Genomic DNA, 21,635 nt, shown 5'->3' with positions numbered 1-21,635 from the left:
AATAACTTACCATCTCAATAGATCACACACACACACACAAACACAATTATTACAACAAGTGAGATATGGATTTAAACCATAGTTCTTATAAAATTGAAAAGATACCAAGTATCTTGTATTGAATCATAATTCAAGAAAAACTCAAAATACTACATATATTTCTTTGTGCATTGGTTTAATTGATGAAATTCTTATTAGCAGTTAACCAAACTAAATGACCAATTAAGTATTTTAAGGAAGAGTTTGGACCTCCAAATATAATACAAATACATAAAAGTATTAGCACTTCAATACATTACAAGGTTCTTAACACCTCTTAATGTCTTCAACATCCATGGTTCAAATTCCTTGTTCCTTGAATATCAAATTTAAATTAAAAAAAAAAAAATCAATACGTAAAAAAGAGCTTTTTAATTAAAAAAAAAAAAAAACCCCTTAGAAATGAGTCCTGGTTTGATATTATGACGGAATATATACAATTAAAATGACATGATCATCTCTACCAACTTATTCAAGGAATTGTTGGAAGAACCACCTTCATTAATGCAAAGTTCAACTTTGTCCTTCAAATTCTTGGCTCTTTCCCTCATCGCTTCCCCTTCTTTTCCTGCCATTAGTCTTCTTATTGCTTTCTCAATCTCACCTCTCTCCAACTCATTCTCCAATTCCAGGCCTACCCTCCATACATGGCTCACATACCTTGCATTCACTCTCTGGTCTCCAAAACACGGTTTGCATATCATTGGAATCCCTTCACAAATACTTTCAAGGGTGGAATTCCAACCACAATGGCTCAAAAACCCTCCCACTGCACTATGAGCCAAAACTTCCTTCTGTGGTGCCCAGTTCACAATGCAACCTCTCTCTCCAATAGTTTCTTTGAAAATTTGAGACAATACTTCGTTTTTTGAACCACGAATTGAGTCTGGCCGAAACACCCACAAGAAACGTTGCTGGCTATTGGCTAGTCCCCACGCCATTTCAACTAGCTCTCTTTCATCCATGGCTGCTATGCTTCCCAAGCTTACGTATATAACTGAGTTTTTAGTTTGCTTCTCTAGCCATGCCATGCAGCTAGTGTCTTCTTTCAATAAGCTACTATTGGGAGGGCCTGGACCAAATTTGTGCAGAGGACCAATGGGGAGGTTTGGAACTTGGTATTGTTGTTGGATACGTGCCAATGATGATAGTTCAAGGCAGTCCATGGTATTCCAAATGATTGCTGATGAAGATGTCTTAATTTTGTACATATCAATCACTAGCTGTGAAAAGCTTTCCAATTTTCTACTAATGGGAAAGGGTAGATCCTTAAACCTGAGAGGGTGATGGTTAGGAACTAGGTCCTGTGATACAGAATCTGAAATCCAGATTAGGATTGGTTAGTATTAGTGATTCATGGGCTCTGATTACTTAATGGTAAAAAGATACTAGGGCATTGCCATAGTCATTTCAGATCTATTAGAACCAAATTAGATCTGTTAGGATATAAGTTTGTGAAAGCCCAAGCATCTGCAAACCTATATTTCCACCACAAATAACTTAGTCTGACTAGGATTAAAATAAGATTAGGTTACATTTTTTTATTTTTCTATAAATACTCTCAGATGTACACTTTTTCATGTAACTATAAATAAAGTTTGATTAGTACTAGGGTATTACAAATTTTACTAAATTGAGTTTACAAATTGATATGTCACCAATCACAAATAGGTAATTCAAATACATATTTATGAGATAGTTGAAACTCACCAATCATATTCATTGCCACATGAGTTTTTAAGTTTTATGTAGTAAACCTTGTAATATCTTTAATATTTTTCATAAGGTTTTTCTCTCTTTTGACGGTCATAATTATAATCATTACCATTGTTATCATTATTATGTGCCAAAGTAATTAAGTATGTTTGAAAATTTGTGCCAAAGTAATTGTTGATGGCCATTTCAGAAGCTCAAGTGGAAGGGAGAAGCCTAGTAACACGAACAGAAAGGAGTTGGCAAACGGATAGAAAACTCATTAAGCTCAAGCGGCAAGAATAATGGATCACAGGCCCATGAGATAAAAAAATGGATCTTGAAGAGGTAAATGGCTTAAAGGAGCTCGGAAAGAGAGAAAAAGCAAATCATGGGCAGTATATGATGTGGAAAAGTGAGAATGGGTCGTGGTAGGCCCAAAGTAATGAAAGCAAAGAAAGTAAGGGGTTGATAGCAAGCTCATTAACTCTAAGGATGAGGAATAACGTAATTGGGCTGGGGAAGCCCAAAGAATTCAGTAAAAGCCCATGGTAATGCGAAGTTAGGAAAAGGGCTGAGGAAACCCAAGGAAAGCAAACGGGTCCGGGATGCCCAAGGGAAAAAAAATAGGACACAGGAGCCTGCTAGTAATGTAACACAAGAACCAGTGGTCTTGCTGGGCCATTAGGGAAAGAATAAACGGCAGGCCCAAAGAGGCCCAGCCAGATTGAAAAAAAACAACTTCTCAGCAGGAATGATAGAGTGGTATGGCAGGAGATAGTAGCAGGAAGAAGGGTGGGCTGAAGAAAAAGCAAAGCCCACCATCAAGCAAGGCCCAGCTCCAAATAGGGCAAGCCATAAAGGAAAGGGAAACCAGAAAATGGTCAAGAACGGACGGCAGACTGTGCAGACCAACCATGGTAAACACATGAGCAACAGGCAGATTTTGGACAAACATGGAAGAGAGGCACGCGCAAGGCTCAAACCTCACCAGCCTGTACCCAGCCAATACAGGACACGGTGAGGTCATGGGTCAGAGGTAAAAGGGCATGGTTTGATGGTGGGGAGAGGGGAAAACCTATTTTGAGGTTCCTGCTAGGGCACTTTTGGGGGAAGTGTCCTATTGGGATGACATACCACCCAAATGGGCAAAGCTGAGCTGGAACCACTAGGTGCATGCCATGAGGGATAGGGAGAGAGAAGACACCCACACCGTAGCAGGAAAGGGTGCCACGACAGACAAACAAACAAAATAACTTTCTTTTGTCTGGCAATGGGGAAGACGGACCAGTGGTAGTTGATAAGTATACCCAGACCAGATAAAGGTGGTTAAGAGCTAAAATATTAAAATCCGGTCACGGCAGGCATTATAAAGAGGCCCTTGCCGTGTACAGGAACAACAACAACAATAAGCACCAAGGTACTGAAAACTTGAAAGTCAGGAAATAGAAATAAGGATTAAGAAAGAAAAAAAATAAGAAAAAGGGGAATATTAGAAAAGAAGGAAAGAAAAAAGATAGAGAGTTAGAATGGCAGGCATGACTAATAGTTCTACCTGCCGTAAGCGAGTTCCTGGCAGACAAGGCATAGTTTGTGCACAAGTTGGACCAAGTTGAGGTGTAGTTGGACCGATCTCAACTCCCTTACTCAGAACACTCGGGCCCAATACCGCAGGAGGCAGCTTAGCCCACTTTAACCACAAAAAGGCCCACTACATTAAATTGGCGACTTCACTGGGGAGTTGAGAAGCAAATAGGGACAGAAGCCCTCATAAACAAATGCCTCCAAAGTCCAGAACAACGCGAAATATTAGTGTCGTGCCCTCACAAGCAGAGTCCAGGCCAATGATGCCTCACCAACAGCAGCCTAACCAAGTGGAAGGTGACAACGGAGTGAGGGCTAGACCTCAGCCACAGCCAAGAATCCCTACTGACAATGCCAACATCTTCATTGAGGTTTTGCAGTCCTTACAACACTCACAGCAACAAATGATGGAAGAAATCCATCAGCTGAAAATAGACAAAACAAAGTAAAAAGGAAGTCAGCATGACCCAGAACATACGGCAGACAAAGAAGAGACACCAGCAAGAGGTGTCCCACCGAATGCGGAACAACTTTTCATTACTATGGCTGAAGTAGCGGCTCTCCTGGAACAAGAGAGAGCCAGAGCGCCTAAGGAGAGATTCTACGCATGAAGGCCTCCTTACCCACTAAGGGTACTCAGCAAACCCTACCTCGAGAGGTATGAGCTGAGGGCCTTTGCATAATACGATGGCAGGAAGGGAAGTGCAGTTGAGCACGTAAGCAAATTTATTGATACTCTTGGTCCTTACGCTGTAGACAAAGACTTATGTCTCTGAGAATTTTTGAAGTCGCTATGTGACCGGGCATACACCTGGTACATCGGCCTAAAGCCAGGATTGATTCCAACTTGGGATAACATGCTGGATGTATTTTGCACTAAGTACTTCCATGGAAAAGAAATAGTAACGCTTGCAACCCTGCAAGCAACCAAGCAAAGGAATGGCAAAGATTTGATGGAATACATCAAAAGATTCAGGGATGTAGCACTTGATTGCTATGATCATTGTGAAGAAAGAACATTGGTGGAAATGTGTATGACGAACATGATCAGGGAGTACAGGGCAGTCTTGGAAAACTTAGAAATCTCCCAGTTTACGCAGTTGTTGCAAAAGGCCAAAAAGACTGCCTAGTCTGTAAAACCAATTTCGGACAAAAGAAACACTTCGTAAGCTATGGCAGTATCCACTGGCGAGCGGAGAAGGAAGACTGATGGAAGGGAATATGATACTCCACCACCAATACCATGCACTCAAAAAGAATTAGATGTGCTGCTAGAAAAATGGATAGCAGATGGAATTTTTAAGCCTAATCAAGTTTCTAGAGAACCCACAGAAGAGGAGTGGAGGGACCCCCGCTTCTGCCGCTTGCACAACTACATGCAACATCCTACTGTAGAGTGTTGGGTGCTTCGCAGATTGGTGCACCGCAGAATCAAAGAAGGGACTCTAGAACTATCCCAGCAGGAAGTTCAAAGAAACCCACTCTCAAATCACAAAGGGAAGGGTGTAGCAGCGGTGGTGATTTGCGTAGATCCAAGGGAAGACGAAGAAGAAAATCCAGCCCTGCCTGTCGCAGCAATTGCCACTTTGCAGCGAAATTCCAAATTCAAAAATTTTTTTGACCAGCTGGGGCTCACAGTAAAGGAAAGAAAGATAGCCACGAAGGCTTTAGTGAGCATCGCCTCTGGGGCAGAAGTAGAATGCTTATCAGCGGAAGTCCCAGATGACATAGCCCTCCTACAGGAGTCAACCTAGATCACTTTTAGTAATGAGGATATGGAAGTAGGATACCTAGATCACCGAAGGCCCCTCTACTTGGCAGCATCTATAAATCAAATCCCCATCAAGCGAGTCTTGGTAGATACAGGTGCTTCTGAAATTTCATTCCATTGAACACTTTACAAGCAGCTGGAATTTCGAAAAGAAAGATTCAGGGATGCCCAATGGAAGTTACGGGTTTTGGCGAAAGGGGAGAGTACACCGCAGGCCACATTCAGTTGTGGTTGAAAGTAGGCCCTATAGCTTCTTTAGCATGGTTCCACGTGGTGAAAATAGAGGTCTCCTATCATGTGCTTTTGGGAAGGCCGTGGTTGCACAAACACCGATTGGTCTCCTCCACCTATCACTAGTGTGTAAAAGGAAGGCTGAGCAATAGGATGATATGCATAGCAGCAAACTCCTCGCTGTTTGAATAGGCGGAAGCTCATTTAGTAGAAACTCAGTATCAAAGCCATGGGCTCCGTTTGGGGAAAGCTCAGTATCAAAGCCACGAGGTACCTTCGTGCCTAAGTGGGAAGAGGTTCAAGGTGACCTAGAGCCTGACTTAAGGGAGTTGCTAGCATAAAAGAAGAAAAGAAAAGAAGCACCTACCGTAGAATCAGATGACACACCCTAATGTGTTAGGGTTCGAGGCCCTGATGGCAGGATTGTGTACAAATTATGAAAGCGCGCGAGGCCCACGAGTGAAATACAAGCAAGCCCCACCCAAGAGGGGCAACGCAAGAGTTTGGCGTGTAGCGTGGCACAAGAAAGTTCAGGGGAAGAAAGTAATAAAGAGAAGGATGAAAAAATCGCGGCAGAAAAGGAGGTGCAAGTTATGGCAGAAGAAGAGTTAGAGGAAGTTGACTTGGGGTTTGGTTCACAAGAACCAAGGCCTATATCAATTAGTGCAAGTCTGACAGAAAAGGAAAAATCAGAGTTGATACTGCTGTTAAAAGAATTTAGAGAAGTTTTCGCATGAGATTACAGTGAAATGCCAGGGCTAGACCCTGGGCTAGTAGTGCATACGTTGAATGTGGACCCAGAAGCCAAACCAGTGGCCCAACTTGCTAGAGTATTCCACACTGAAATAGAAGGGAAAATAGTCAAAGAAGTACAAAAATTGCTGGTTGCAGGATTCATCAAGCCTATTCAACACCCGCGTTGGTTATCCAACATAGTACCAGTAAAGAAGAAGAACAGGCAGATAAGATGTTGTGTAGATTTCAGAAATCTCAACAAGGCCTGTCCCAAGGACGAGTTCCCACTACCAAACATGGATTTACTAATAGATTCTACCGCAGGAAGCACCATGTTCTCATTCATGGATGGGTTCAGTTGATACAATCAGATCAGAATGGCACCAAAGGATGCAGAGAAGACTGCTTTCAGAACACCCATGGGCAACTTCTACTATACTGTTATGCCTTTCGGGTTAAAAAATGTAGGCGCAACTTATCAACGAGCAATGACGGCCATATTTCATGACATGATGCATCAGGAACTAGAGGACTACATGGACGACATAGTAGTTAAATCAAGGAGGAGAGAAGAGCACTCCACGCATTGAAAAGGGTATTTGAGAGGTGTAGAGCCTTCAAAGTAAGAATGAACCCTCTCAAGTGCGCATTTGGAATGTCCTCTGGGAAGTTCCTAGGCTTCCTGGTGCACAGTAGGGGAATAGATGTGGACCCGGCCAAAGCCACGACCATAGCCACTATGAGACCACCGGCCACAGTAAAGGAGTTAAAGAGCTTCTTAGGGAAGGTCTCGTATATCTGGAGATTCATCCCTAGGTTGGCATCAATCACCTCTGCTTTCACCAAATTGCTCAGGAAAGGGCAAAAATTTGAATGGGAAGAAACGCAGCAGACGGCCTTCAAGAGGCTACAACAGATCATGATGAACCTCCTAACGGTACAAACCCTAGTCCACAGAAAGCCATTGCTACTCTACTTGGTCGCCAACTCTTATGCCATTGGTGCATTAATCACCCAAGAGGATGGGGGTGGTGTTGAACAACCAGTATACTACATCAGCCGTGCCTTAAAAGATGTAGAAACTCGTTACCCAAGGGCAGAAAGGGCGTGTCTGGCTATTGTGTATGCTTCGCAGAGACTAAGTCATTATTTCTTGGCCTACGAAATATGGCTGATGACTAAGTCCCATGCCATCAAGGCTCTGTTGCAGCAACCAATCCTCTCAGACAGAATATCCCAGTGGTTGTTACAATTGTCACAATATGCTTAAGAATGGAGACACCTAGGGCGGTGAAAAGCCAAGCTATAGCAGATCTATTGGCACAATTTCCAGGAGAAGAAGAATTTCCACTGGACGATGAAGTTCCAGGGGAAGTAGCCATGGCAGAAGAGGTTAGAGAGCAATGGGTAATGAAATTTGATGGGTCTTCTACCACCTAATTAGGGGGAATGGGAGTAGTGTTGTACCATGAAGAAGATAAGGTAGTAGCGCTATCATTCAAATTGAAATTCCCCTGTTTAAACAACACGGCAGAATATGAAGCCTATTTAACTGGGTTGGCCACGGCTCTTGAAATGGGAGTTAAGCACTTGAGGGTGATGGGTGATTCGAACCTGGTGGTCTGCCAGGCCAAAGAGATCTTCTCCCTAAAAGAACCCAACCTAACCCTATATAGAGCAATGGCCCAGAAGATGGAGGAGAAATTTTCAACATTCGAAATAGAGCATGCTCCAAGGAACGAAAACCGGTTCACAGATGGTTTGGCTGCACTAGGCTTGCAAATAATGTTCGAAGGGGATGACACCAGGGTAGTGGTCAGCAAGAGGGAAGAATCCATTATTGAAGTGTTAAAGGAAAGATTCCGGGAGGAACAATGCAAAGGGGATTGGCGGATCCCTATAAGGGAAGCCTTGATGAAAGAAGAAGGTGCCGCAGAACTGAAAGTGCTGAAAGACTATGCCCTGGTGGGAGGAGAACTATACCATAGGATGCTTGGTAGGGTCTTGTCCAAATGCGTGGGGCAGGAGGAGGCCTAGAGAAAATTGAAAGAAGTACATGACAAGACTTGCGGATCCTGCGGGGAGGTCAGCCTTTACCGCAGACTTTAAAGGGTAGGTTTCTATTGGCCAAGAATTCAGTAAAAACCCATGGTAATGAGAAGTTAGGAAAAGGGCCGAGGAAGTCCAAGGAAAACAAACGGGTCCAGGACGTCTAAGGGAAAACAAATGGGACATAGGAGCCCGCTAGTAATGTAACACAAGAACCAATGGTCTTGCTGGGCGATTAGGGGAAGAATAAATGGTAGGCCCAAAGAGGCCCAGCTAGATTGAAACAAAACAACTTCACAGCAGGAATGATAAAGTGGTATGACAGGAGATGTTAGCAGGAAGAAGGGTGGGCTGAAGAAAAAGCAAAGCCCACCATCAAGCAAGGCCCAGCCCCGAATAGGGCAAGCCATAAAGGAAAGGGAAACCAGAAAATGGACAAGAATGAATGGCAGACTGTGCAAACCAACCACGGCAGACGCATGAGCAGCAAATAGATTTTGGACATACATGGAAGAGAGGCACGTGCAAGGCCCAGACCTCACCAGCCTGTACCCAGCTAATCCAGGACATGGTGACGTCATGGGTCAGAGGTAAGAGGGCATGGTTTGGTGGTGAGGAGAGGGTAAAACCTATTTTGAGGTTCCTACTAGGGCTTTTTTGGGGGAAGTGTCCCGCTGGAATGACATACCACCCAAAGGGGCAAAACTGAGTTAGAACCACTAGGTGTATGTCATGAGGGATAGGGAGAGAGAAGGCACCCACACCGTAGCAGGAAAAGGTGCCACGGCAGACAAACAAACAAAATAGCTTTCTTTTGTCTAGCGATGGGGAAGACGGACTAGTGGTGGTGGGCAGGTACACCTAGACTAGACAAAGGTGGTTAAGGGCTAAAATAGTAAAATCCGGTCATGGTAGGCATTATAAAGAGGCCCTTGCCATGTACAGGAACAACAACAACAATAAGCACCACGGTATTGAAAACTAGAAAGTCAGGAAATAGAAACAAGGATTAAGAAAGAAAAAAGATAAGAAAAAGGGGAATATTAGAAAAGAAGGAAAGAAAAAAGATAGAGAGTTAGAACGGCAGGCATGCACCAATAGTTCTGCCCGCCGTAAGCGAGCTCTTGGTAGACGAGGCATAGTTTGTGCACAAGTCGGACCAAGTTGAGTTACAATTGGACCGGTCTCAACTCCCTTACTCAGAACACTCGGGCCTAATACCGCCGGAGGCAGCCCAGCCCACTTTAACCACAAAAAGGCCCACTATAGTAATTATGTTTGAGAATATGAGAACAGAAAATGAAAAGAGAAAATTAATACAAACCTAACATGAACCAAATAGCAGCTATATATCCACCTAGTGGTAGAGTCAAGATTTTAGCTTAGGGGGGTAAGATTAAAAGATAAGATATTGAAAGTAAAATTAATCTAAAAAAAAAATTAATTCAATGTTAATAAATAAGCAAATTATATGCTAATGTAATTGTCACACGCAATCTAATATAAATGTAAACTTTAATTTATTTTTTTATACCTAGTTTAATTTACTCAAGTGCCTTTGATGTAAATAGTTAGTGATAATAAAAAATTGAGAAATTAACTTGAATGCATAAATTTTAATTATTTAATTTGATGATTTCTTCAAATAAATTGAAAAAAAATAAATCAATACAAAAGTGATAAGAATATTGTAATTTGCCTACAAAGTTGTATACCTGTCTCATTGTTAGGAATGCTTTTAAAAATCTAAGTAGAATTCACATTTTCTTTCCCTATTCATCTAAGTAGTTAAAATTTTGAATTATAGCAAAATTTCAAAGTTTGAAATTGTGAAAATGTGAAGAGGTGTAAGAAAAAGATTAGTAGATGCTCTAAGGTTTCTTTTAGGGCTCGTTTGGCAAGGTCATTTGAAGACTCTTTTGTGTGATTTAAATGTTAAAAACCGTGGGGCCCACTTTGGAGTGAGTTGTTTGGTAGGGGAACTTTTATAAGGGTATTTAGATTGCAGTAATCAATATAGGCAGCTTAAAACATGTATTTAGAGAAAACATAAGAAGGTGTATTCAACACTTAAGTTACAGTTCTGAATGACATAATCATAAATATTGTGAAAATCGTGGGCCCCACATATAGTCAATTAATTTGACAAAACACTACTACCTTTTCTCTCTCTCCTTCACACGTTAGACAAGTTTTCTCTAATCTTAGATCGGTACCAAATCAACATCTCACCGTTATCTCTCTCTCTCAAATCCACTTTGCTTTCTCTCAAATCAACATTATTCTTTTAGATGTTCCTCTCAACTTCCAACTACCGCTCATCACTCCTTAGAATATCCCATCTGACTCTCCATATCTTCTAAATCATGGTAACAATTATATCACATCACACCAATAAATGGATCATGATGTATCCTAATTAATTTAAATTATAGTTGACCATCTATAGGAAAGATTATATATATATATATATATATATATATATATATATCGGCAATGAAGAGTAAACACAATGAGGAGATGGGAAGAAGATAAGATGAGAGAAAGTAGGAAGGAGAGAACAAAAAAATTTATAGTAGCAGTTGGTATTCAAGAGGGAGTTTTCTCTCTCTTCAATAAAATAAATTATTTTACACTATTCATGTCCGTGTTTTGCACACTTTTTCTATATAAAAAATACCCATACCAAACACCCAATTTTGTGTTTTTAGTTTTAAAAGAATATAACAAAAATATGTTATTAAACACCCCTTTTTTTTTTTTTTCCCATTATGAGTACTTAAAAAACGTGTTTTAGTACACTTTTAAATCACAATTTTTACATTTAAAAAAAAAAAAAAAAAACTACAATACTCTTACCAAACGGGCCCTTAGCATTAAGTCTACAGTCACCATTTTTTTTCCTCACAATATTATTAAGACAACAAATTACAAATAGTAGACAATAAAATAATATTAGTGATAGACTTAAATAAAAATAAGTAACAACTTCACAACTCAAAAGTTACAAAGTTTATTTTGAAAAGTATCATGTACTTATAAATAGCATTACTCATCTTTTAGTGGTATACTTTTTTTTTTTTTAGTTAAAAAAATGGGTAGAGAAGGGCGACTAGTGTGACTTCTTTACTTGAGCGTAAAGTGGTATACTTCTACTAACGTGTAGAGAGGAATAGAAAGGTTTTTTTTTTTATTTTTTATTATTATTATTTTTTTTTAAATAAATCGTGGGACTTGCTATTCAATCTTGATTCTTGAGTTTTTGACTTTTACCATGGGGAAAGTGAATATGCGAAGAAGCAAATTGACCAAAATAGTATTGGTTGTTTTTTGCTTTTTCTTTTGATTTGATTTTTTTCTTTTTCTCCTACAATGCTACCTCTTTAAACTCCTCTCTCTCTCTCAATAAAATACTCAATGAGCCATCACTTAAAAAAAAAAAAAAAAACACATACTGTTTGAAAATATGTTATTTAAAATATAGTATAAAACACATTTTTTGCACTAGGAGTACTTTAAGTAGTTGTTTTCCCAACACCTTTTAAACAACAGCTTTTACATAATTTCAAACATCAATATTTAAACACCGCTAATAAACGAGCCCTTTTTGTTAGTACAATGTGCAGACTACTTTCAAGTTTTCAACCATGTAAGGTTGAATTTATTCAACCATCTAATTGGCTTTATTCCGTGCCAAATTTGCTTGTAATTCAGCATTTAGTAACCCTGTATTTAGGTGGGTTTGATGTAAGGGTAGTGAGTGAGAGAGAGTGAAGATTGCTCAAGAGTGTGCAAGAAAACAGAGACTCGCGGCTGACTCGCGACTGCAAGCCGCCAGACATAGCACACGTGCCAAGCATGCTGGAAGATGAACAGTCATGCTAGTTGGAGCACTACAGGACAAAACAGGACAATTGGCCATACGGTTATCTCGCGACTGGATCTCGCGACTTGGTCAAGCCGCGAGGTCAAGCCGCGAGGTCAAGCCACGAGGTCAAGCCGCGAGCCACCCCTGTTTTGTAAAACCTGACGTTTCACATTCCTCTCCCACTCCAGTATAAATACCCCTTTTACCCACGATTGTGAGAGAACTTCCAAAGAGAATTTTGAGAGAGAAACCCTAAAGAAAAACAAGATTGATTCACCCACAATCTATACCTTAGAGTCTCTTCAAATTCCTCAACTCTCTTCCTCTCCATTGTCAAATCCTTGAGAGGCATTATACCAAACCTGGTTCTCACCATCATCATCACTGTGGGACAGTTTTTTGGATTTTTGGGAAGCAGATAGGAAGGAACCAATCTTCATTGGTTGATGCTACGGTCTAGTAGCGGAATCCGGGAAGCTAGAAAAGAAAAAGGTTCGGCGCAACCTCGTTGGAGCAAGAAGCTTGGAGGGCTTAGGTGCACTAGGTAGATTAGGCTTGGAGGGTCTATTACTGTCCATGTATCCCAACTGTATTTTCTAGTGGATTGTTTACCGCTTGGAGGGCGGCGAAGAGATTTTATGCCGAGGGCTTCGGTTTCCTCTTCGATAACACATCGCGTGTTGTCTTTGTGTTTGCATCTTCCTTCCTCTCTATCTTTGCCTTTTTATTATCTGCTGTGGATTATATTTTGTTTTGGCTTAGATAGTTTTTACCAATTCCATATTATAGCATATGTTAAGTTTCCGCACACTAGTTGTTTGACATATTGCTTGAATTGGTTAAGTTGTAATTTGGGGGTCTAAACGTTTAAAGGTGTTTATACACGTTTTTGAACTTTCAATTGGTATCAGAGCGGGTACACTGCTATTGGTTTCATTACCATTGTGTGATCCTTGACTCCCTTTTGAGATGGATAGGTCTCAATCCCTAAATGCACCTCCATATTTTGATGGTAGTAATTATGCATTTTGGAAGGTTTGCATGAGAGTTTTTCTGTGTTCTATTGATGAATCTGTTTGGGATGCTGTTGAGATTGGTTGGACCAGACCTGAGGCAGCCAAATCCACATGGGATAAGGCAGCACTTGCTGCATCTAATGCTAACAGTAAAGCACTCAATGCTATTTTCTGTGGTGTGTCTCCAAATGAATTTCACAGGATTTCTCACATTACCATTGCCAAAGAAGCATGGGAGATTTTGGAAATCACTTATGAAGGCACGAAGAAAGTGAAAGACACTAAGTTACAAATGCTGACCACTCGGTTTGAGGAGCTCAAATTGAGTGAGGATGAGTCTTTTGACTCTTTCTATGGGAAGCTAAATGAGGTGGTTGTCAGCAAGTTCAACTTGGGGGAGAAAACGGAGGATTCAAAGATTGTAAGGAAGATCCTTCGATCATTGCCGGAAAGTTTTCGTGCTAAAGTGACAGCGATTGAAGAGATCAAGGACCTTGATGACATCAAAGTACAGGAGTTGGTTGGTTCTCTGCAGACTTATGAGATGTCGCTGTCAAATCAACGGAAGAGTAAATCTCTTGCTCTAAAGACCATTAATGAGAAGGTGGAAGATCAAGACTCATCGGGAGAAGATGTGGTTGACAAAGATGTTGCATATCTTGTCAAAAATTTCAGAAAGTTTTTGAAATTCAAAAATAATGGCAAATTTGATGATAAAAGAAAATTCCAAAGTTCTGGAAGGGAGAAAAGGGATTTCAAAAAGAAAGATGGAAAAGAATCCCAACCCACACAAGGTATCACTTGTTTCGAATGTAACGGGCATGGACACTTTAAGAAGGAATGTCTGAATTATTTGAAATCGAAAGGTAAAGTGTATGCCACGACTTTGAGTGACTCGGATTCGTCTGACTCAGAATCTGAAGAGAGCTGTGATGGAGAGGGGAACTATTCAGCTTTTATGACTATTGCTCATGTTGAGTCTTCAGATGAGTTGAATCTGCTTGTACGAGACCTTGGAGAACATAGTGATGATGAATCACTAGGAATTGTTGAAGAATCAGATGCTGAAGAAGATGAAAGCACAGCAAATCTTCAAGAGAATTATAACTCACTCTTGGAGAAGTCGGGTGAGTACACAAGGGTGGCCAAGGCTACTGTGAGAAAAATGAAGAAGGTTGAGGAGGACTACAAAAGTCTCCTAATCCGATATAGGGAGGCCAAATGTGAGATAGAAACACTGAATGGTGAGTTGTCCGAAACTTACACAAAAGTGAGATTTCTTGAGAATGAGGTTGTGCAAGCAAATGCTAAAGTAGAGAGGGTCACCACCAAGAAGCTAGATGATGTTATCTCATCTCAAAAGAGCTTTTCAGACAAATCCGGATTGGGATATACCGGAGGAAGTAGTTCATCTGGAAATGTCACTAAAGAAGTGAAGTTTGTAAAGGCCAAAGATCCAGTTATAGCTGACCTTACTAGTGAGAAGCTCGAGGTGGAGGAGAAGAAGAATGTGGTGAACCAACGGATGCTGAATCCCCGTAATCAATCTGTGGGCAGGTCTGAATCTCGAGCCAAGTCACGCCCACGACCACAAAGAGGTCCTAGAGCAACTTATGTGTGTCATTACTGCAGACTTCAAGGGCATACTCGACCAAATTGCCAAAAGCTGAGAGTAAAGAATAGTGCAACTCCTCAAAGGTCAGGAGGACCTAGAAATGATAGAAGAATTTGGGCAGGTGATCAATCTAGAGATCAGAATGGTGATCCCGGAATGATGAACGTGATGAAGATGATTGGTGCATTCACTAACTGCTTGGAAAGCTTCTCACGAAGGTTTGAAAGCTCTAACTCCCATACCCAATCCTATAAGGAAATCACCCCAAACGCAAGTGACGTGTGGGTGAAAAAGGGTACTCATGCATAAGCATTACAACATGTCCATGTATTAATACTTCCCATGCTTTGTGACAATGTTTGTTTGTTTTGCTTGCTGTTTTTGCTGTTGGTTGTTTGCTTGTCTTCTTGTGCATATTTTTAATTTTGTCTTATCAATCTTTTTGTTTCTTGTGTCAAAAATCCAAAAATCACATAAAAAAAATTTAGAAAATCAAAAAGCTTGATTGTCTTTGTTGAGTTTTTGTCTCAAAACTTGTTTTGCCTTGTACCTTTGTGCTAATGGCTTTGTGCATTTTCGAGCATTGCTTGTTTTCATGCAGTCATATCACTGTGGGAAAAATCTTGAAATCTATGTGATTGTTGTAAATAGATCTTCAAACTTGTCATGAATGATTAGTGAATGGTTTTGTTGATCTTGAGACATGCATAGACTTGTGTCTATATATCTTCCCACTCTTTATTTTTGTTTAGCTAAAAAGAGCTCACCAAATGTAAATCTCCAAATGAAAAGAGATATTGAGCTGCAAAAGCCTGTCGCACATTCTAGTATTTGACTAGGAAAAAGGGTAAGCGACCTTATATTAAAGTGAATGTTTATTCAAAAATCCAAAGGCTTATTTATTAAAGTGAAATATCAAATATCACTCTCACAATGAGAGGTGATTGACTCAAAAGATCAAAAAGATCAAATGTTATGATTAAAAGTGGAGTCAAATGTAAAGCTCCAAATTAATGTTATCAAGTTTTGTGGGAGGTCATATATACATATTTCTATAATTGAGATGGGTCACATGATCTAGTGCTAATTGTGTATGTCTTGGTTGAATTGATCATTGAAACTTCACATTAGACTAAAGTCTATCTCATTGTTGATATCCACACACAACACACAAGTTTATGTTCAATAAATGCCATATTCATTTGTGTGATTGTACTTGATGAAATGTGTTTTCACATGCTCAATCTTTGTTAAATCAAGCACAAAAAGATTTTTGAGTGTTTTAGGTGTTTTTGGAAAGTATTTTGTTTGAAAAATCTGAAAATTTCAAAAATCTAGTTTTGCCCTGTTTTGGCGGCTCAGTCGCGGGTATGTCAAGTCGCGTGCCTCAGTCGTGTCTTCGCGGGTCATTTTTGGCGACTTGTTCGCAAGTGGAAGGTCCAGTCGTGAGGGTTACTCAGAGATTTTTGTGGCTCAGCTCGCGACTCACTCGCGGGTAGACCTTCCAGTCGCGAAAAACACTTAGAAGAATTTTTCAAATTTTTGTCTTTGAGTGTCTTGGCAGCTTGAACTGGTGACTGTGTGGCGACTTAATCAAGTCGCGAAAAACGCGTGTTTGGCAGAAATAGGAGCAGTTTTAAATCTTTTTCAGTTTTCCCTCGAACATTTGTAACTGTTCATTTTCTCTCTAAACTATCTCCTTCCCAAACACTCCGTGAATCCATTTTCACATCTCATTGGTGCTTCATTTCTTGTCCAAATCATCAAGAAAAGGTATGGGTTTTGTTTTCTCAATCTCATTTTCCCTATTTCATGGATATTCTTGTTACTGTTTGGATTGATATTGTGTTCGATATATTTCTCTCTTTGTGTGATGGGTATGGCTTGTTATGTTTGCTACTGTTCTCATCTGTTTTCATGTTGAGTGGTCACAATGTAATTTTTCACTGTTCTGATATTTGCCTGTTGTTGAGACTGAAAACCTTTTAGTAAATGGGTTTGGTACTTATTTGACTTGCTCATTTCACTTGCTTGAGTGTTGATGTTGGATTTCGGTATTGGGCTACTGAGTTTTTATGATAACATATTGTGTGTCTCTCAACAATGTGCTCTTGTTTGGATGCTTTGTGACTTCATTTTGAAATATTTTCCCAGGTTCATATATCTTGTGGAATGTTTTATGATATCTGTTCTTAATGTTCAAATGCTGTATCTGTTTGCATATCATGGTCATGGTAACCTGTCTCATTGACAGTTTTGTTAGTTGTTTTGTCTCTCTATGCCTTTGTGCACTATCATTTTTTTGCTGTACCTGTCATTTTGTGCTCCTTTGTATTGTTGGAAGTTTGGTTGGGTCTGCACTATTTTCAGTTTGTATTTATGTATTGAAATTTTTTTTTTTGCACTGAATCTTGTTGACATTTATCTTGTGTGGTACTGTTGTTTGGTTCTTTGCTGTGGGCCTGCTCTCTTGCAGATGTCTCGTCGATCTTCCAGGGGTAAAGAACTTGTTGCTAACGAACCAGCAACACCAGTTGCTAAAAGGACTCGACTATCATCTCAGGCATCTCAAGACCCCAATGAGGATAGGTTCAGACTTCCGCTTAACTCACACGCCTACTCAAACGTTTTTGACAAGTCAACTACTATAGTGGAACGGGTGGTAGAGTTTAACACCTTAGGGATCACTTTTATCCCTCGAATCTTTGAGAAACGAGATTGGACAAACTTGTTCGGGAACTTTGATGATTCAATGGATGAGCTGGTCAAAGAATGCTTCTCCAATGCAACTGATCTTGGAGTTCAACTCATTTTCTGGGTCAGAGGAACAGAGTTTAGTGTTTCCCCAGACTCCATCGCAGATCTTCTCGGCATCACCAGACCTCAGAATGTGAATCTAACTCCTTACGATGAACGAACTCCAGAAGTTGGAGAAATTCTACAAATCCTAGGATCCGATCATGAAGTATCCAGTGCAGGAACATCCATCAGCACCGCAAAGTTTGCACCAGAGCTGACCACACTGAAGTTGATAATGTTCACCAATCTCTACCCACTGTCCAACACTACATTCATCAATCTTGGGAGAGCTCTATTCCTTTGTGATCTTATTACAGGAGCCCCCATTGATATATGTGCTCACATCTACTACACCTTGAGGAAGACCGCGTGTAGAACTGCAGCTCGAGGAATTATTCCATTTTGCAGTCTCATCATGAAGCTCATTCTTCGTGAAGGCATTATTCCTCCTGCAGATGGAAAAATGTTGACCCGTCAGCGTCCCATTTCCATGTTCACTCTTCAAGCCAGCAGAAGTCACTCCTCTAAATCACCAAGGAGTGCTCACATCTCTCCGGTTACTCCATCTGTCCCTGAATCAGAGACACCTGCACATACTACATCTACTTCGCGTGCTGTTCCTGAAGCTTCACCGGCTAGTATTCCGCAAACACAGACTGCTCCTCATACTGATAGAGTCGGGAGTGTACTTGAGCATATTCAAAAATGCATTGATGAGATTGTGGCACTTCTCTACTCCACAAACAACCATGTCCAAATGCGTATTGAGACTATGGAGAATCAGCTAGATGCTATTCAACAAAAGATGGACGAGAGCCTTTAGCTATTCGTGCCAAAAAGGGGGAGAGCATTCAGTAAGGGGGAGAAAGTTCAAAGGGAAGTGTGCATCGTGATAGGGGGAGTACACACATACTTTTGTTTTAAGTCTTATCCTCTAAACTTATAGGTTTAGGTTTATGTTTGTTGGACTATTTAATGTTTATATGGGTTTGATACTGTGTTTTTGGTGTATAGTTGTTTCTAACTCTTAACTTATACTCTTGGTTTAATCTTTTATATATTTTGATGATGTTATTCAGGATGTTTTGTGTTTTGTACCCATGTGCTTTTGTAAGCTTTTAGGGTTAATGTTTTATGCATAGTTTGTAGGTTTTATGGTTTGTACCTTGCTTATTGCAGCCTTTATGCTATGTTGAAATCAGTACTTTAATCTAAATGTCTTGCATTTTGGTTTATGTACTGTCACTCTTGTGCCCTTGTAGGATTGTTCCTAGATGCATATACCTTGTGTATTATGCATTGGTTGAGTGTTGAGCATACAAGTGTCTTGCCTTGTGCTTGTTAACTTGTATGTCCTTGTGTTCATTCCAAGTGTGAATGAGCACTGTGATCACTACCTTGTGGTGTTCACTTGGTTGATTAAGCCATGGTTTGTTTCTTAACTCCATCTTTGCTTGATCACATATTGCCTGTTTCATATGCATTTTATGATTTTCTGCTTACAATGATCATGGTGTATTGTTGTGTTTCAGGAGTATTATGTTCATATGATTCAAGTGCTTTACAGCTTCTAGAGTTAGGTGTGAGTGAGTTTTGTTCAACTGTTCCCAACTCACATGTTAAGTCTAGAGTCTGTTTTAGGGTTTTGTCACGGAATAGCCAAAGGGGGAGATTGTAAGGTTGAATTTATTCAACCATCTAATTGGCTTTATTCCGTGCCAAATTTGCTTGTAATTCAGCATTTAGTAACCCTGTATTTAGGTGGGTTTGATGTAAGGGTAGTGAGTGAGAGAGAGTGAAGATTGCTCAAGAGTGTGCAAGAAAACAGAGACTCGCGGCTGGGACTCGCGGGTGACTCGCGACTGGGACTCGCGGGTGACTCGCGACTGCAAGCCGTCAGACACAGCACACGTGCCAAGCATGCTGGAAGATGAACAGTCATGCTAGCTGGAGCACTACAGGATAAAACAGGACAACTGGCCATACGGTTATCTCGCGATTGGATCTCGCGACTTGGTCAAGCCGCGAGCCATCCCTGTTTTGTAAAACCTGACGTTTCACATTCCTCTCCCACTCCAGTATAAATACCCCTTTTACCCACGATTGTGAGAGAGCTTCCAGAGAGAATTTTGAGAGAGAAACCCTAAAGAAAAACAAGATTGATTCACCCACAATCTATACCTTAGAGTCTCTTCAAATTCCTCAACTCTCTTTCTTCCATTGTCAAATCCTTGAGAGGCATTATACCAAACCTGGTTCTTACCATCATCATCACTGTGGGACAATTGTTTGGATTTCTGGGAAGCAGTTAGGAAGGAACCAATCTTCATTGGTTGATGCTACGGTCTAGTAGCGGAATCCGAAGCTAGAAAATAAAAGGTTCGGCGCAACCTCGTTGGAGCAAGAAGCTTGGAGGGCTTAGGTGCACTGGGTAGATTAGGCTTGGAGGGTCTATTGCTGTCCATGTATCTCAACTGTATTTTCTAGTGGATTGTTTACCGCTTGGAGGGCGGCGGAGAGGTTTTACGCCGAGGGCTTCGGTTTCCTCTTCAATAACACATCGCGTGTTGTCTTTGTGTTTGCATCTTCCTTCCTCTCTATCTTTGCCTTTTTATTATCTGCTGTGGATTATATTTTGTTTTGGCTTAGATAGTTTTTACCAATTCCATATTATAGCATATGTTAAGTTTCCGCACACTAGATGTTTGACATATTGCTTGAATTGGTGAAGTTGTAATTTGGGGGTCTAAACGTTTAAAGGTGTTTATACACGTTTTTGAACTTTCAAACCATGATAAATGACCATTATTAGAGCATGTCAAGCAGCTTAGCCATATTTTGATACTGTTTGAAGAATAAGCAATTACTTTTATATTTTTCCTACATAATTTTTAAAATACACTTTCAAACAGACTTTTTATAATTTCCCTATCCTATTTAAATATTATTTATTAATTTATTTTATCTTTTTAATTCATTTCCAACAACTATATTTTTCAAAAGATAGAAAGATGTAGAGAGAGAAAAAAGAAACTATTAATTTTTCAGTTCATCTTTACAAATTTTTAAGCCACAAATTATTTTTCTCATCTAAAATAACTTCCAAATAGAGAAAGTGATTGTAGATGAGCAAAAACAATTTGCCTCATTTGGAGATATTGCTAGACTTGGTTTTTAAGGCTTCACTCTCAACTTTGTCTATGATTTTGTTTTTAACTCTTCTATTGGAGATGCTCTTATACATGAATTTTGTGAGAGGGGCAATTGCCCCCTCCTGCCCCTCCCTTGGCTGCACTTTGTTTCCACCTAAACTTTCCTAATTCCAATTACACATTGTAAATTGCTAACTAAACATGCTCTTTAGGACTCTTTTTTTTTTTTTTTTTTTAAGTAACTGCTCTTTAGGACTCATAGTTCTACTTTGTGTTTGGTTAATTTATAAAGAAAAAAGATGCAATAATGAGTAGAATATAAATAAACTATAATAATTAGTATAATGTGGAACACAAAATAGAGGTCATATACATCTAAGACGGGATATTGCGCATACCTTCTAAGGAAACAAGACCTTCTAGCTTGAGTTTGGCAAGGGTGGTGCGAGCTATAAGAGTGGCAGCACTGGTGGTTCGTAAAATGATACTTGGAAGCTTCAGAAAATTAGCCACGGTCTCAACGAAGAACATGAGTTCATCATAGATGATGCAAGCGATATCGTCTTGTTGTCCTCCCGTCACTCTTTGTGACATGCATTCCTGCAAATGCGATTTACAGTTTACATTTAGCCTCTGTATAAGACTTAGTATATCCCCAGATGAGATATCTTGGACGGATAAGCCATCCGGTATTGGAAGGAACTTGAAATTAGGGTGGTTGGAAGGATTAGGAGAATTAAACTCAGTGTGAGCAATGGTGATGGAGAATCCCTTGGAGTGAAGGATGGTGCCTAGTTGAAGCATGGGATTTATGTGACCTTGGAATGGACATGGCAACAGAACCAACCGGCGAGATCTCTGTCCATTCTTTTCCATCTCTCTCTCTCTCTCTCATGCACAGGGGGGGTTCAGCTAATTGAATTGTTACTTGCTGCTGTCTCTTTGAGCTTTATTTAAAAACGAAAATCATATTACACCAGCCATTCCTAGCAAAATATATATTATTAATGAATTTGCCAGAAGTAAAGTGACAGCTTTGGCATGCAATTAGATAGATTATAGATTCCATACTCAGAAGAGGCCA

General features: G+C 40.1%; 1 protein-coding gene across 1 annotated transcript; it reads right to left on the bottom strand.

Annotated features, from left to right (window-relative positions):
* Nucleotides 1-435: 435 nt before the first annotated feature.
* LOC115992929 (UDP-glucose iridoid glucosyltransferase-like) lies at nt 436-21,427 on the bottom strand. The gene is made up of 2 exons (XM_031117208.1): nt 20,950-21,427; nt 436-1,357 (listed from the first exon to the last, which is right to left on the bottom strand). Exons 1-2 carry the CDS (start codon nt 21,425-21,427, stop codon nt 480-482), a joined length of 1,356 nt encoding a protein of 451 aa, XP_030973068.1. The 3' UTR covers nt 436-479.
* Between the last annotated feature and the right edge of the window lie 208 nt (nt 21,428-21,635).

This window comes from Quercus lobata, chromosome 1 (genome assembly GCF_001633185.2).
Source record: "Quercus lobata isolate SW786 chromosome 1, ValleyOak3.0 Primary Assembly, whole genome shotgun sequence".
NCBI classification, from domain to species: domain Eukaryota; kingdom Viridiplantae; phylum Streptophyta; class Magnoliopsida; order Fagales; family Fagaceae; genus Quercus; species Quercus lobata.
The sequence above is the reverse complement of the archived record's forward strand: the minus strand, read 5'-3'. Positions and strand labels throughout refer to the sequence as shown.